The 16,870-nt window shown below is 39.5% G+C and overlaps 1 protein-coding gene across 10 annotated transcripts in view; it reads left to right on the top strand.

Moving 5' to 3' along the window:
• The window catches only part of sgip1a (SH3GL interacting endocytic adaptor 1a), a 172,336-nt gene that overhangs the window by 102,075 nt on the left and 53,391 nt on the right, over positions 1–16,870 (top strand). For 3 of the 10 annotated variants that reach the window (XM_073063163.1, XM_073063162.1, XM_073063160.1), the window contains exons 8-14: positions 3,856–3,867; positions 8,102–8,126; positions 8,647–8,698; positions 11,665–11,753; positions 12,977–13,069; positions 14,259–14,333; positions 15,518–16,060. In XM_073063163.1, the coding sequence (XP_072919264.1) occupies positions 3,856–3,867; positions 8,102–8,126; positions 8,647–8,698; positions 11,665–11,753; positions 12,977–13,069; positions 14,259–14,333; positions 15,518–16,060 (889 nt within the window). Of the gene's footprint in view, positions 1–3,821; positions 3,868–8,101; positions 8,127–8,646; positions 8,699–11,664; positions 11,754–12,976; positions 13,070–14,258; positions 14,334–15,517; positions 16,061–16,870 lie in introns of all 10 variants that reach the window. The other 7 variants (XM_073063169.1, XM_073063161.1, XM_073063168.1 and 4 more) reach the window with 5 other exon arrangements.

The following is a 16,870-nucleotide window of genomic DNA, read 5'->3' as shown; positions in this document are numbered from 1 at the left end:
GAGAGGGAGGGGTGTGGCTGGCAATATGTTAAATGTAGTGTGGAAAGAGGAAATGAATGGAATCAAGAAGCTACAGATGCTGGATCCAACAGCTGTAGTCTCTTGTTTCTAATAATCACCTTGCAGACTCCGTCCCAGCCTCCACCCTGGTTCCATCTGCATCCTCTTTGTTTTCTTTCCATATCTGTATCTACCCGTCACCCATCAGCCACTGTCTTCTGACTCCCCCATTCCCCCCCCCCCCCGGTGTCCATTTGCCCATCATCTTGCCCCCTCACCTGGAAGTTCCCAGTAGCTGACGGATGGATTCTCACCAAAACCATTTGACAATGTTAAAGAATAAGTACTACCTTTATGTAGAATCTGAACTCACCTAGATTTAGCCTTTTTGCTTCTTGGACAAAAATCATTACGATCATTGGACACACTCTTGCAATAACTGTTTTGAAAACATACGGGGTCACCACCAGCTTGTGTAGGTCTGTATCCTGCATTCGCTGTCCTGCATCACTTGTATTCCATGATGTTTCAGGCACCTGTCCACCTGATAGACACCAGATCCAGGGCGGATGGAGGGGGTCAAAAGGAGTTACTGTAAATTTTCAGTTAATCTGAAACCCTGATCTTTCTGTATTTCTTCCTCGGCTGCTACAATGAGCCACCTCTCCTTCTAGATGCATTAATTAACAAGTTCTCACATTATAGTGTTTATCCTGTAACTGGCATTTTCACTTGACATCTACTGATTTTTTTGTTGTCACCTTTAATTTCCTGCAAGAAATGTTGAGAATAGCTATGTTAGGCATTTTAAAATATTGGGGCAGCTTGTTCTGGAGCTGTTCTGCTTCACAGTGGTGAGATAGAGAGTATCAGTTCTGTATCAGTTACAAATATCAATTCCCTGTCCTAGAATAATTAGGCTACCGTCATTATCAAAATCCTTTGAACTGTTTGATTTTAAATACTTCTGACAGTCAATGATACCTAAAATCAGCCCAGATAGATTTGAGTAATTTAAAAAGACAAATATTTAAAGGAACAAGGCCTGTGACCCTGTTACTATGGGTTTGTGAATTGTATACTGGCCATGATTGGCGTGAAGTAATAGAACCAAATGCCTCGGCAGGTCCGTGCTTTGCAACTGGATGGTGGTGGGCCCAGTGTGGAGCTGGTGGTCAGATGCATAGGGTTCTGATCTCCAGCTCGTCTCAGATAGGCACATAGCCAAGAGAAGTGGGGTATGTCCAATGTAAGATGAGTTACCAGCAGAAGCCATACAATGTTTGAGCAAAAGGTAAGTACAATCCAGCCCAACGACTAAAATAGGGAAGCAACTTTCATTGCATCCTTTGATCCATCCCAGAAAAAGGACGTGTTGCTGTTTTGATGCTTTGCAGAAACTCAGCACATGTCATGTCAGCAGGCAGCTTTTATCTACTGTCCTCTGGGAATGGAGAAAACTCTGACCTTCAAATATAATCTTGTTTTCCCCAGTCTATCAAACTAAAATGATTTACTAACAAAAACATAATCAATTCTTTTAATGTTTGTTTTATTATTTATCTATAAAATCCCTCTGAAGATAGTATTTCTCCAAAATGAAAAGGCCTATTTTATAAGCCTATCTGAACAGGTTATTTAATCTGCAAATTAAAGGCCTTTTTGCATCATGACAATAGCTGTTGACAATGCCACATTGTAATAGTTGCCATAAAGCTGCACTCTACGCAGTCGATCCCAGAGAACCTGCCCTGAAACCTGCTACTCCTCTTATGGTGCCCACCTAAACTGTGACTTTGAACTAACTGCACAACCTGCCATTTCAGGCTGCTACCACAGTGGGTCACATCTTCCAAACCTTCGACCCATGTCCTAATCCCAAGGACGCAGGTCACCCCCTCAGAACTGCACAATTAATGCAGAGTAAATAGTACTTTTTCATAATTTCACAATTCAGCCCCAAAAAAACAGTGGCTAGAGTGTGAGGAATGAGTTATAGTGGATTTTCTGTCCTGTGCATGAAAGGGGTGTGGTGTTAGTTTCTGTTGTGTTGATAACAGGTGCCTTATTTGAGTGTTTTGGGTGAAAAGAGGGAAGGTCTCTGACAGATAAAATGCAGCATAAGACCTAACCTTCCTGTAGTGTTGAACCATTTCCTACATTGAATCCAGGTCCTGGGGTAATGATGCTGGAGCTGCCCTTTTCTACCATCACTCTTCCAGCTGACTGTACCTTCAGATTTTCCTTTCCATTCATAGCAAAAGGAATACTCTTGACTGACTAACCTCCAACATTTAAACAGACTAAAAAATTAACTTAAATCAACTTAATTAAATAAATATATAAAATGTAATAAAATAATATAGCCTATCAAATATAATTTATCTATATCTATCTGTCTGTATATATATTTTCAAATACATGAATATCTCCCCATCTCCCTGTTCCTCTCTGTTGAAGTGAAGGCAGGTGCTGAACATAGGTCAATTGCAACCTTGCGGCAAGTCAGAGGGCCAATGTCCATGAGACCGTGAGGAGTCCAGCAAAGGTTCAGCAGTGGAATTATAGAAGTGAGGACCTCTCAGAAAGTTTAGAGCTTCTTGTGGAGGACCCTGAGAATGAACCTTCATAAAGGGTTTCTGGTACAATGGTAAGATTGGTAACCTACCATTTTTGGAGAGATGTTACATGAAGAATGGTTTCTCAAGTGGGACCGTGTCTCTGGCTAACTCTAATGCACGAACCATTGCTTCCTATTCAATGAGGGACAAGGAAAAATGGCCCTGATGAAGGGTCTCAAGCTGAAGCATTGACTGTTTATTTCCCTCCTTAGATGCTGTTTGTGTGTTGAGTTTCTCCAGTATTCTGTGTGTATAGTAAGAAAAAAATGTTGTAATGATAACTGCCTGTAAATATGCTATATGAAAAAAACTGAAACTAAAATAGTAACTTCAGAATAGCAGAAGCAAGACAATTAAATTAGTGCTTATGAAAATAAGGTAATAGGTCACATAGCCACTCATCTATAATTTTAAACATTTTGAACATTTGTTTCATAATTGCAATCTATTTCAGGATACAGTGAGCTATGCAGGGTAGATATTTTCCAACACATGGTCATTTTTTGTCTGGTGATTTGATTTTCATTCTGCAAATTAACATCCTGTCACAGAATTTACACGTTAGCATCATATTGTAATTCAAGATGGTCCTGTACCCTATGAAAGTCCATATCAACATAACTTCCATATGAAGATAGGGTAGCACTTGTAAGATTTGGATGAAGTAATGCAGAATTTACATAAGTCATCTGGAATGTGTAAATAGGAAGTCGAACAGATAAATCTGCCATGTACTACTCTGAGGGCAGATCTTAATATATGTGGATCTCTCATGAGAAACAAGCAGTGGCAAGCTTGCAAGAACATGACCATGATCTTCACTTTGGTACCTAAGGAACATCTATTTTCCCTCCTATGTATTTCATTAGAACAATGTTGTCAGTGAAGAAACTGTCAGAGGACAGGATGTTCCCCACCTGTTTTCTGTCCTCTGTCTAGCTTCTGCATCTGTGAGAACCTCAGAGAAATCCAAAACTAGGAAAGCATATGATAAATTGGAGACTGAGTGTTCACCCAGATTCAGCTGATGAACAATCAGGGTTAATTTCCCCTCCCCCAGAACAAGGTTGCAGAGATTGTGGTTTATTACAAAGAAGCATGAGAGACTTTTCCGGTATTCTGATGACTGAGCTCATGTTCATTTTTGACAAATCTTTGATAATAAATGCTTTGTTCACAAATCTGTCACTCTCTGACCAGGTATCTGTTCTTTCTTCCTTTTTGCCGAACACAGAGGCGCAGTCCAGTGAGTATTCCTTTATTTGTTTTTCAGTAACCACAAATTTTTTTAAGCTTTGTTTATTATTCAGTTCATCAAGGAAAAGAGATGTTGAGACTTAAGAAGTTGACTTGTTTAGATCTAATTTGAACAAGAAGTAAACCTATTTATTTAAGTCTTCATGCACTAAAGTTGTTGTATTGTTTACTGATAGAGCCAGGAGTAATATATATGTTATGCTAAAGATCAAATAAAATTTAAGATGAGGAAGCAGCAGGAAGTTAAAATTTGCTTGGTGTCACCTTCAACAGACTACCTATCACAGTAGCATCTGTTCATTACAGAAACTGCTCAGTCCTTGCAGACAGATTCAGAACAGATGAAGTAACTTGAACCAGACCACATTCCTCAATTCACCCTTGCTATCAAACAAGTGGCTCAGCCTTTTTTCAGTAAGAATGTTAAAGAGTATAACAAAACAAAATGGCAGGACCCCATTGTGGAGATGCATCACAAATCCCAGACTGCAATCTAAGTAATCCCAGAGCAGAGCACAGTTCTAGATGTTGGTGGGCAGTTACAAAGCCAGGTCAAGGAGAAGGTTCCGTGGAGGTCTCCATCTACAGCCAAAGAGAGTCCAGTAAGTGAGTGCATGAGGCCTGACTGAAACATTCACATAGAACATAGAAAATCTACAGCACATTACAGGCCTTTCAGCCCACAATGCTATGCTGACCATGTGACCTACTCTAGAAGCTGCCTAGATTTTCCCTACCACATAGCCAGCTTTTTTAAGCTCCATGTACCTATCTCTCTTAAAAGACCCTATTGTATTCACCTCTACCACCTTCGCTGGCAGGGCATTCCATAACACCCACCACTCATCAGCCATTGGTGAGCTCCAGGCCACCATCAGAGAAGCCGGCCTTCAGCCAATTTAATTTACACCATGAAAAGACAAGTAAAAGCTGAATGCACTGGAGATATTAGTGGCTGTGTGCTCTGACATCCCAGGTGCAGTGACAAAGAGTTAGCAGCAACCTGAGCCAATACGATAAGCGGACTGTACTCCTAAGGCAAGCTAGTGGATGGTTAATTTGAGAATCAGGCTGGAGTTACTGAGCATGTGACAGAGAATGGGTGACAGGCAAACAAATATAGGAATGGAATTGCAGAAGGACGATGCTGAGAGCTGACAAAGGCCTAATGGCCTATACAACCTCCCTCGATGGTGTAATAAATGTGAGATGAAAACTAAGTAATAATGTGAAAGATTATCTTACTTAAGTAGGTTTTCAATAAGAACTTGAACAGTGGGCTACCTTTCCTTTGAGTGAGTCGGCCAAGTAATTAGATCATGAGTGATCCAGTCTTGCCCTCACTCTTTTCCTGTCACCACTTGACTCTTTTGTGGTCATTCTCAGCCTTCAATATATTTATCTCCACCTCCAAAACTCTCTGGAATAGATCATTTCTCTCAACTCCATCTGAAGTTGGTGACACCTTATTCTAAAATTCTGCTTCCTGGTCCTAGATACTAGGTCTCCAAATTTCTTTGTAAAAACAGGATTGTGAGGTCTCAGTTTAAGTAATAATTGGTTGCTTTACTCCTTCCAGTAGATAACCTCACATTTATCCTAACCTGGTGCCCACTCAGTTAATCTATCTCTATACTTATCACTATTTGCTAACTCACATGCCTATGTATCATCAATGAATCTGACCACAGTACACTCGGCCCCTCACATAAATTATTGGAGAAAACCAGCAGGTCAGGCAGCATCTATGGAAAAGAATAAACAGTCAACATTGCAGGTCAACATCGACAGTTTATTCCTTTCCATAGATGCCGCCTAACCTGCTGAGCTCCTTCAACATTTTGTGTGTGTTGTTCTGGTTTCCCAGCATCAGGAAAATCCCTTGAGTTTATGCTCAGCCCCTTCATTTGAGTCATTAACATAGTTTAGTAACAGTTGTGGTTTCAGTATGAGTCACTGTGACACACATCTGGATAATGATTGACAATCCAAAATGGCCTACGTATCACAACTCTTTATTTTCTGTTAGTTAGCAAATTCCATATCCATGACAGATATTTTACTCCCCTCCCCCACCATCCTGTGTGTTCTTACTCTATGGTGTAGCCCTTTATGTGGCATTTAATCTAACATCTTCTTGCAATTCAAACGTTCCACGTCTCAGTGGGGTTGAGAGGGATAATAAATCGGCCATGATAGAATGTTGGAACAGACTTGATAGGCTAAAAGGCCTAATTCATCTCCTATGTCTTATGGAGTTATCTACCCTTTGTATTGCATCCTCAAAAGACTTGTAAATATGTTATGTACAGTTTCTCTTTTGTAAAACCATATTGGCTCTGTTGTATGATTTTTTAAAAAATATTCTGCTGTTATCTCCTTAATAAAGGGTTTCTAGGATATCCCAGTGACAGATTTAACTGGCCCATAATTTTCTACTTTCTCTCTCCCTCCTTTCTTGAGTAGGACATATCCAGTCTGGCCAGTTACTTCCCAAATCATTAACAAAGAGAAGGAAAGTGTCATAAATATTGTTGCCACTAATAACCCGTGCCGTGATGTTTGAGTTAAGTTCCTCTAAGAGCAATTGACTCCATATTTCATTAGATCCTAAGTTCAAATGGACCTGACTTCCTGAGGTGAGAGTAATTGTTTTTGACATCAAGGCACTACAAGTTCTTTGGGGAAAGTTTTCACTGGCTGGAGGTATATGAAACAGGAGAGAAGACCAATGTGTTTGTGAAAGCCAACCAGCTCAGTCAGAGTTGTCCTGATGATTTTCTCAAGACAATGACTAGATGGTCTGATGGCTTTACTAACAATTGCCCAGACTCTGTTCCATTTGAAAATCCTCAGATTCAAACCTTGGGTGCTATCAATATAGAGCCTACACATTCTCCCCATGACTGCATGGATTCTATCTCCCTAAGACACGCAGGTTGTCAGGTCAATTGGCTACTGCTAATTGCCTCTAATATAAGTAGATGGTAGGAAAATCAAGGGGAGTTGATGGGGTAATGGAATTGATCTGAGGCCTAGCCTAGGTTCAATAGATTGAATGTTTTCACATGGTACAGAAACAGACCTTTCATCTCATCTTGTCTATGCCAACTAGGATGTCTATTTTAGCTGGTCCTGTCTTCTAACATTTACCTCATAGGTTATGAGAAATACATGAAATATATAAACAGCCAATGTCTACATGCAAAACGATATAGTCAACATTCAGGCACGTGCTGATAAAGTGGCATTCCCTTCGATCAAATACCAGACAATGATTTCCTCCATCAAGATCAAGTTGAACCACCTACTGTATCTTGAATATTCCAACAGTATTGCAACTTGTAAATAACTAGGGGGTGAGAAGGAATGGTCTCTATTATTGAGAAACTAAACTGGATAGGTCAGATGCCTACAGAAGAGGTCAGAATTTGGGCATCTAGCCGTGTGTAACTCGTGACTTACTCCCCAGAACCTTTTAACTATCTGCAATACTTGAGAAGCTGGACTCAGTCAGATTAAAAAAAATTCTGCTTTTTTGGAGTCCTCTCTTCCTGCCCCTAGAACACATCGAACATTTATTTTTTCCACTATTGGCTGCATCAAATACGAACTACACAACGCTTCTTCAAAAATTCCCCTCATCCACAGCCTCCTAGAAAGATAGAAACGATAGGCAAAACAGAATTCATCCCATAGCAAATTCCATCCAAATTGTAACTGATACTGACTTGGAAAAAGAACAGTCCTTTGCTATTTCTTTCCCCGTGTCCAAACTCTAGAACCTCTTTCCTAACACATGAAGCATCCTACTCCACCATAATGGTTGCAGTGGTTCAGGATGTCAGCAGACTGTGACGTTCTCAATAGCATCTAGGGATAGATGATAAATAGTGGCCTTTCAATGTTCCCCATATTCTATACTTAACTAAAATATAATACCTTCCTGACTCAGCCAAGAGTGCTACCATTTAGGCAACAGGAAAGAATATACCTGCAAAGGAAGAAGAAACTGAAATGAAAGAATCTCATCTCAGTACAAAAAGCAAATCCCCCAAGGCAAAATGTAGATAATTTCCCATGTTTTCATCCTGTGGATGAACCTCTACTGAAGTTCTGTTCATGGTTACACCATCATTTAGTACCAAATGGTATTTGGCAGGTCAGTCTATCTTTTATATAAGAAGTCCTCCATGTCAATACCTTTTCTATTTTTCTTCCAGGCAATTATCAAAAGAAACTTATCTTGTAAGTATCCATGTTCATTCTTAATAATGATCCATCAAGGGCTTTCAAGTAGAAAAAGTTATGCCAAGAAGGCAAAACCAAAATGCTGCAATCACTGGAAAGTGGCGAGAAGATACCTTACTGAAATTTTTGATTTGAAAAACAATGGAACTACCAGGGAGTTAGTGGTCCTGGCAAAAAAAAAATCAAGAATATTAGGAGGAGAAACCACGTAAAAGGTGATCTCATTACACCCTTGTATAAATTTTTTTTAAAACAAGCTTGGAACTTAGGGGTAAAGCGCAGGATCTTTTATTAGACAACACACTTACGTTGTCTTGAGTTACTATGTTTGTAGAGTAAGTACTACTGCATAAAAGCCAGTTTTGTATATGGCCCCAGCTCTGCTGAAGATGCTTGTTGGTGCAGCCAGGATATCTAAATAAATTAAGAAAGATGTAAAATCACATTTCAATATTAAGGTATTATTACTGGTTCTACTTTTCAAGAGGAAAATAAATTATTGTTTTGTTTTGTTCAGGTGAGGAAATAGCTCGCCCAAGACGGTCAACGCCTACATTAGAAGTTGTCAGGTACTTGTAGCCAATTGCTTGTTCCACTGAGTAGTAAGCAGTAATCATCAACATGTACTAAACATGGGCCAAATTTTAGGCTGTGCGGAGCATTAAGAATGAAAAGTAGATCCAGTGTGAAGGTGTATGAACTGGTAACAAAACCCATTCTTTTCCTTTCCAGACAATCCTTTCAATGAAAATAAAAGTCCCCTATCGAATAAAATAAATCTTTTGGCATCATTTTAAGTATCCTTTGCGTCTCCTAAAAGACCTTTATGCATTTTCCAATTATGGCAGAGAGTAGGGCCACACGGCAGGTTAAAAACAAAAATCTTTCAGTCGTGTAAAGTTTGCAGTGTCAACTTTGTTGTCACAACCTTCTTGGCAGGTTCAACCCAATATTTACATGTTGCATCCTGAGTTTCTCAAGGGAAGTTTTAGATTGAGCAAAAACTCTCGAATCTAATTAGCTTATCTTCAATTCTACATTTGATAATTGAATTTTCTATTTTGGATCAATCCTATCAAACCCAGAATTATTCTTAATTGTTAAACATCTGCAATACAAACTGAGTAGGTTCAATGTCAGCAAAACCTTTAACCAACTTCCCAAGATATGCCATTTTGCTGTTTATGAATCTGCTTCATTCTTGGAACAGCTTAACTTGCTTTCTCATTTTAAGTCATGGCTGGCCTTCAAATATCAAGAGTCACTGCACATTATAAGACCTGGCAGTTGTAACTGGGATCAAGTCACTGGAGAGACATTGAAGTTGGTGATATAGAAGTTCTTATTCGTCACAAGATGTAGGCATCTTTCTGGAAACGGACAGAATGTCGAGGCTCACAAACCCAAAAATACATCACATTTTTATACCTTTAAGATCAAAGGTAACAGTAGGGGGTTCAATACAATTTCAATTATTACTATGACATTATTTACTTCAATACTTTGGGTTGACAAATGGTTCCTTTGAGATACATTGTGGAACACATTGTAATTCATAAGACACCCCTGAAGGTCCAAGCACCTTTGGGAGAAACTAATTAACACTAATATTCTAAAAACATCTGATGACAGAGAACCAGGTACCCAAAATTAATGTTGTCAGGGCTGTCTCTGGGCACATGATTCTGGTAAGTACACAATAACTATTGATTGCCTGTACCTATGACCATGTTTGACATGCTAAGTAATAACATCAGTCTGGTTTGCCAGATTGAATTTAAGTCACAATGGTACAAGTAACTTACCCACATTACCTGGTTTGATGCAAGCCCATTAACATAACCCCATTATCTAATGGCTGTTGCATATGCAGTCTCTTAATTTTGAAGGCTAATTGCAAGTGTCCTGAATTTATTTACATTTACAATAAGAACTGAAGGCTGGTCCTAGTTTGAATTAATATCTGCTGTATTCATATAACTCCAGAATACTCTCTAACAGCAGTAAACTGCCTTGAGTGAAATATTCTAACATTACTTTTAAATGGCTTGAAAATTGAGTTCTCTAACTTCTAGTAACCTTTCCTCACTGTCCCTTCCCCTTTATACCCGATCCCACTGGCCCTCATCATCCGATCTCCTTCTCCTCCCCTCCCTCTCCATCTGCCCACCACCCACACATTCACATTTCCCTCTCCACCTCCTACCCTTTGACACAATGGTCCACGGTCCTTTCCTACCAGTCTCCATTTTCTTCAACCCTTGGTCACATCCACCAATCAATTCCCACTTCTTACATTATTCCTATTCTCCTTCACTGCTTATCTCACCCCTCACCTGGATCCCTCTGTCACCCATCAGTTATTCCTCTAACTCTTCCCCCACTATTTTGTGTTGGCTATATTTCCCCTTTATTTGCAATCCTGATAAAAGGTCTTAATCCAAAATGTTGACTGTTCACTTCATTCTATGTGATTTTAATTTTCATTGCCTTTCATTCATGAAAAAGGTATTTATTGTTTTCACAATACACTTCCTAAAGTCTTTGCAAATATGTGGGTGTGTGGAATGCACTGCCAGCGACAGTGGTGGAGGTGGATACAATAGGGTCTTTTAAGAGACTCTTCGATAGGTACATGGAGCTTAGGAAAATAGAGGGCTGTGCTGTAGGGAAATTCTAGGCAGTTTCTAGAGTAGGTTACAGGATCAGCACAACGTTGTGGGCTGAGAGGCCTGTAATGTGCTGTAGATTCTGATGTTCTATGAAATTATTTAATTTGATAATCTTATTGTGACTAAATTACATATTTGATAATAATTCAAAAAGAGATACTTTCTCTAATTATTTTGTAAGCTAAGATTCTTGTGCTGAATATAACGTCATTGAAATATTACAGAATGATCTGAGAAACCCATTTTATTTAATCATTTGTTACCTTGAGTGTTTGTCTACTGTATTCATAAACTGTCTGGGGTTCTTGTTCCATTAATCCTTTATACCTGCTTTAACACATTTTCAATAAGCTCTTCTTTATTCTTCCTTTCTCTATTTGTGATCATGATACCTTTCATTGCTGGGATTTAATTTTCCTCTTTCTCATTTCTAATTTGAGAAAGGCACAGAATGTTACAAGCATACCTGAGCAACAAATGAAAGAAAGGCTTCCATTGAGGCTGAAGTGCTCAGTGCTTTAACTGAAAAATTTCCCTTGAGTTTTGGATTTCCTCTTTTCTTTGGGGAGATATATAGCCTTCAGCTATTGGCTGCATATTATGACACCTACACTTAACTCATGAAAAAAACAACGAAAACTATAATTACATCTCCACAACCATCATTCTTTGTTACGGTGTGTCTAAATACTCACTGAGTATAGAAAGATCCTATTTTGAACTGTGATTTTTCAGCATAAGACCAGTAAGATTTATTTATCCAGACTGAGCAAGGTTTAATGATTCTCTGCTGTACTTGTTTTTAATTACTATTAAATTCCTAATTTCCTTCCATTTGTATTGTTTTCACTTTTCTTTCCCAGTAGTAAGAAGGTCCCGGAGGATACAGCAGCTCTGATCCCACTCTTTGGCCCACCACTGGAGTCAGCATTTGAAGGCATAAAACCAGAAGGTACTTTGCATACATGTCTGAAAAACATTGATCTCACAAATACATACCAGTAAATAATGCAGTGATAGTATTACTGCAGTACCACTGAACCACAGACTTAACTGAGTTTGAATCCCATCCCACAGCTGGTTCATTTAAATTCAAGTAATCATTCAAAAACCTGGAATACAATGTTAATATTGGTATTGATAAATGTGAAACTATTGAATTGTTGTAAAACTCCACCTAGTTCACCCAATCTCCTTTGATTCTGCAATCAAGGCTTTTCCAGGGGAATTGGGCAGATAACTGCAGGGTTACAGGAAAAGAGCAGAGTGATGAAATGGATTGGATTACACTTCCGAACCCACTGATCAGACCTGATGGGCTGGACGGACTGCACCCAAGGGTCTGCTTCTTACAGCCTGCATGATGTGCAGTATGTCTCTTAAGCAAATTTTCAACAAGGAACACATCTGGCATTCTTGGCCTAATAAGTGTTTGTTTTTTTTTCAACTGGTTGCTGCTGAGGGAATAAATATATTTGATCAATAGGAACAGCTATTTGAAAAGGAGGTGACAATCCCTGACATCCTGCAGTTTTAAGGAGAATTGGCATGCAGTGCAAGGAAGTAAATGCAACTAAAGAGAAACAATTTTATCTGTTCTCTCCATCCTATCATTTTTGATGTGCTCACTTGAGATTAAAATCAATGTTCCTTCACAAAATAAAATGGTGCTTTAACAAAACATGTAGAGCAAGGTTATCAGCGTTTGAATGGGAGTATTGTGGCCCAGTGACTACAAGATAACAATACCAGTGAGTGGGTTGGAGAATGTTACCATCTTCGCAAAGACATGGTCAAGGCAAACAGCCAATACTTGGGAACTATTTAGAAATTTGTAGATGGGTTCCTTGCTCGAGGTGGGGTGGGGGGGTAGAAGAGAAATTGGTTATGTTTGGAGGAAGTGTGGTGGGGATCAGGTAGTACCAGGCCAGCCACCTACATATGGAAAGATAGCAGATATTACAGCAGGTAAGATTAACTGCTTCATAATCCCACAAGGTGTACTCTGGCACAGTGCTGGCTGATCTGCCGGAATCACAACTCAAGGAATTTCTGATGGCAACAGACCAGAAATATTGTTCCTACAATCTAATGTTTAAAAATTGTATTGCTCATACTGTGTATTTATGCCATGTGTTAATTTATTTTTTGGCTGACTTTAACCACATCTTAAAGCTACAATTGATCAGCCTGAAATCTGGGGTCCATTTCAAGCCAGTGATTTCAAAAGACAATCACCTTTGCCATCACGACCATTTCCTACTGGAGGTAAGTTCACAGCAACTACATTAATCATTAAAATTGTGAAATTAAATATAATAAGGAAACAAGCAAGATATAATGGCCCCACTGCCCATAATTTCTTTTTACGTAGCTGCCAGATATGTGCTTTGCATCCGATTTGCATTTTGCTTCACAGGCTTCAGAGATCTAACTGGTGAATGAGCAATATCTGATCATGTTACTGAAGAAGACCTTCCTGCTAGAAGGATTTTGCCCCAGAAAAAGAGTGACTAATCTATAAAGCCTGTATTGCTTGTGGAATTGTGGCAAAATATCCAGAACACTCATGTAGAGGCTAGAAACATAAGTTTATAATTTCAATGTTTTGCAATCGGACTCTTCGGGTTTGAGGAGGGGTCAGCTACCACACACAATGGCAGCCTTGAAAATGGAATTTCTTCTCTTCCACAGATAGGAAAGTGGGGGATGATGCTATACATTGTGTTTTCAGTGGCACCATAATATGAAATAGTCCAGGAAATCTCAGAGGTTTGTGAAAGGATGGAATCTTTAATCCAACGAGTACTGACTGACATTCACAGGATGTGTACATTTTACTACAAGAGTACAACAATTGCTGGACATCATTCATTTAATAGGATGGAAAACTGACTAAATGCTAAGTAGTCTCGATCTTAGAAGAAGCTTGTGTTCTTTGCTATGCTCCACTACCTCTTTGCCTTCTGATCCAAACTTGAATCCTCAGAAAGAGCTGGTCTTGGATAGTTATCAGCTCTTCAGTAAGTGCATCTGAAGCTGTACATTAGTGATGTACTTTATTTGCCTCTGGTTTTAGCTTACCATTAGCAATAGAAATCCACTTTTAATTTCATTTTTTATTCATACTAATTCTTCAAAGTCAGGAGGTGGAGTTACAGCCACATCTCCAGGCTTGAATACCTAAATTTGGTCAGAGCATTCTGTGTGGATTTTAAAAGATTGGTATATTGTTACTTTGTGGATCATGCAATACCATTCAGTTACCTCTGCAGTGGGTGCAAAGACTCCGTTCCTCTTTATCAAAGAAATCAGGGCTGCCTTGTTTTTCTGAGAAAGTGAGTTTTTCTTAATATGATGATTACAAATATTATTATCCTTTAAATTTCAAATGGTGTAAAACTGCAAAAAATATCATTTTCATTCCATAAGTTGCATTTTGTAATTCCCCTTCTAGCCCCTCCTCCTCTGCCTCCGAAAAATGTTCCAGCCACACCACCTCGCACAGGATCACCCTCAGCAGAGGGTTCAGGTAGGGTTTTGCAGTTTAATATTCAGGTGTACTGAGCAGCTTGTCGTTTACCTGTATGTTACCACTTCTGTGGAATAGGCACGTGGAACATCAACAACTGCAATAGCAAATTAGTTTGAATAATTGTTTCTGTTTTGTAGGCCTGAGGTAACTCTAGATAGCTATAAAGTAATGCATATTTAACCCTTACATACTGTTCGGGTCAAATTTGACCCGTTTTGACATTTGACAGCAGTAAAAAACACCCTAAATGCCATTATTTTAGAGGAAATTTGATGACTTTTTCTAAAATGACCCAAAATGCGCAAAATTGAAAATACTTAAAAATTTTAAACTTTTGTACCGGTGCTACAAATTTTTGTGCATTGAGGCTATTCCAGGTCAAATTTGACCCGTATCTGTTGAAATGGATTTTAGATCTCTGGAACATTAATTAAGGATTGATCACCTATTTATTAATGTCAGATAGACTATTTATTCATTCTAAATAGAACTGTGGTTCAAAAGTTGGTATGGATTTTGTTATGAGGGGATTCTTGGGCCGGGTCAAAATTGACCCAGACCATACCGTGAAGGTATAGAACATAAACAATATGTAAGGGTTAATGTAGAGAAATGATGACTGAATCTTCCCCTTTTATAGTCAACCATTTTATGTCTTTCACACAAGCTTTTTGCCAAATTTCATAATACTTAATCAAGTGTAGATTCTTTGTATCTTAAAGCATTTGTATTAAAGTTGCTTTTTAAGAAAGGATATGTTTGCTCTGCTCACAAATCTTCAATTCAAAGATGTGTAGCTTAGTTTAGAACTGAGCTTTGCAGCCCAACATATGTCTCTGATGTGCTGTGAAACCGATCCCAGCCAAGGCACCACGGATGTAACGGATGTGAGTGACTGTATCTTCAGGACAGACAGTACATGGTAGAATAACCTACTGATACTCACTTTCTTGCCTCAGATCCGAGTACAATACCAGTGGGCTACTAGCAGATCCAATGTGTAAAGGGGACAGGGGTGGGGGTGTATGAGGAAACTATTTTCTCCTTTTGATATTTGAAATCTGTCTCATTGGTAATATTTTTTTAGTCTTTTAACACTGAATGTACATTCTTCAGTTTTGTTTTTGTGTATAATCTTTTGATTCCTGCTTTTTTTTTTACTCTTGAAATTTGAAATTAAGACCACATTGTTCTGAAAGGCACCAAGTCAGACCCTGATACAGCAATGCAGCAGCCTTTACTGAACTTATCCCATGGGACTGTAGGGAATGACCAGGGTGAAGCAGAGCCCCAGCCTAACAAACTGTTGTCTATCAATGACCTGGATGATATTTTTGGCCCAGTTGTGTCTCCCAGATCTGGAGCAGTCCTGTCGAAGAACAAGTGGATTGACTTTTCTGATCGCCCTCCCAGAGATGATGTTTCAGCTGCAGCTCTGAGTGAGAAGAGGTCCACCTCAGCCCTGCAGCTAGAGGACATTCATAGCGACCTACAGTCCACTGATGCCCCTCCAGTTATTTCTGTGCCTCTCGACCATGATGGAAGTGAGATAAAGGATTCTGAGCAGGCATTGATCAAGACCGGAAAAAGCGAGTCGTCCTCCTCCCTGAAAGAACTCGCTATGGGGCAAAAGAACACGCCCCCTCCCCCGCCACCTCCTACCTACAGGACAGTGGTATCTTCTCCAGGACCCAATTCAGGCAGTGGAGTATCCAGTAGCAGTGGTACGTGGTGTTTGCCTAAACACTGCACTAGCCTGTCTCCAGCAAGAAGCCTCAGTAGTAGCAACATTAACTGGCTTCTTCCTGCTTCTGTCCTGTGGTATTTGTGCTGTTTCATTCTGTGCTAAGCGCTGCTAATTTGTGTTCTTTGAAAGTGTGCATCTGTGGTGACATTCTCACAACAACCCGCAGCACCCCCTCCTACCTCCTCAACAGGATCTTCCCTTTTCTTGAAACTGGCCGACAGGTTCTCATGTTGTATATCAGAGAACACGGAATCTGTAAGGTGTTCCCATCCAAAGAGAAAAGAGAAACAGTACCAACTACATAATTATGTAAAACATTTCCTTTTAAACATCACTTCCTTCGATCAGATCTGTAAATGAATCACCATTAGACTGGATAAGTGTTACAATTGGCTGCATTCCCCTCTTCACACCCCCAGACCTGGATGGGATTTATTGATCAAAGGTTCCATCTTCAGGTTTTTACCCTGTGATCATCACTGCCCCCCACCCCCACTGTCCAATAAACCATGGAGGCAACTGGCACAGATGCAGTACTTCTCCACTTGTAGCCCCCCTCTGCTGAAGCATGAATAACAGCCCTTTGCTCCAAGATACATCTCCGAATGATGTTGACAAACAGCACAAAGGGGAAAATCTATCTCTGTACAGATAGATAGATAGATAGATAGATAGATAGATACTTTATTCATCCCCATGGGGAAATTCAACATTTTTTCCAATGTCCCTATTTCCAGTAGCACATCCCTATTCAAACTGTCCAACTGGGCAGCATATTGGTGGAATG

Source organism: Hemitrygon akajei, chromosome 12, assembly GCF_048418815.1.
Source record: "Hemitrygon akajei chromosome 12, sHemAka1.3, whole genome shotgun sequence".
Taxonomy (NCBI): Eukaryota; Metazoa; Chordata; class Chondrichthyes; order Myliobatiformes; family Dasyatidae; genus Hemitrygon; species Hemitrygon akajei.
This window is presented reverse-complemented; position numbering and strand designations above follow the sequence as displayed.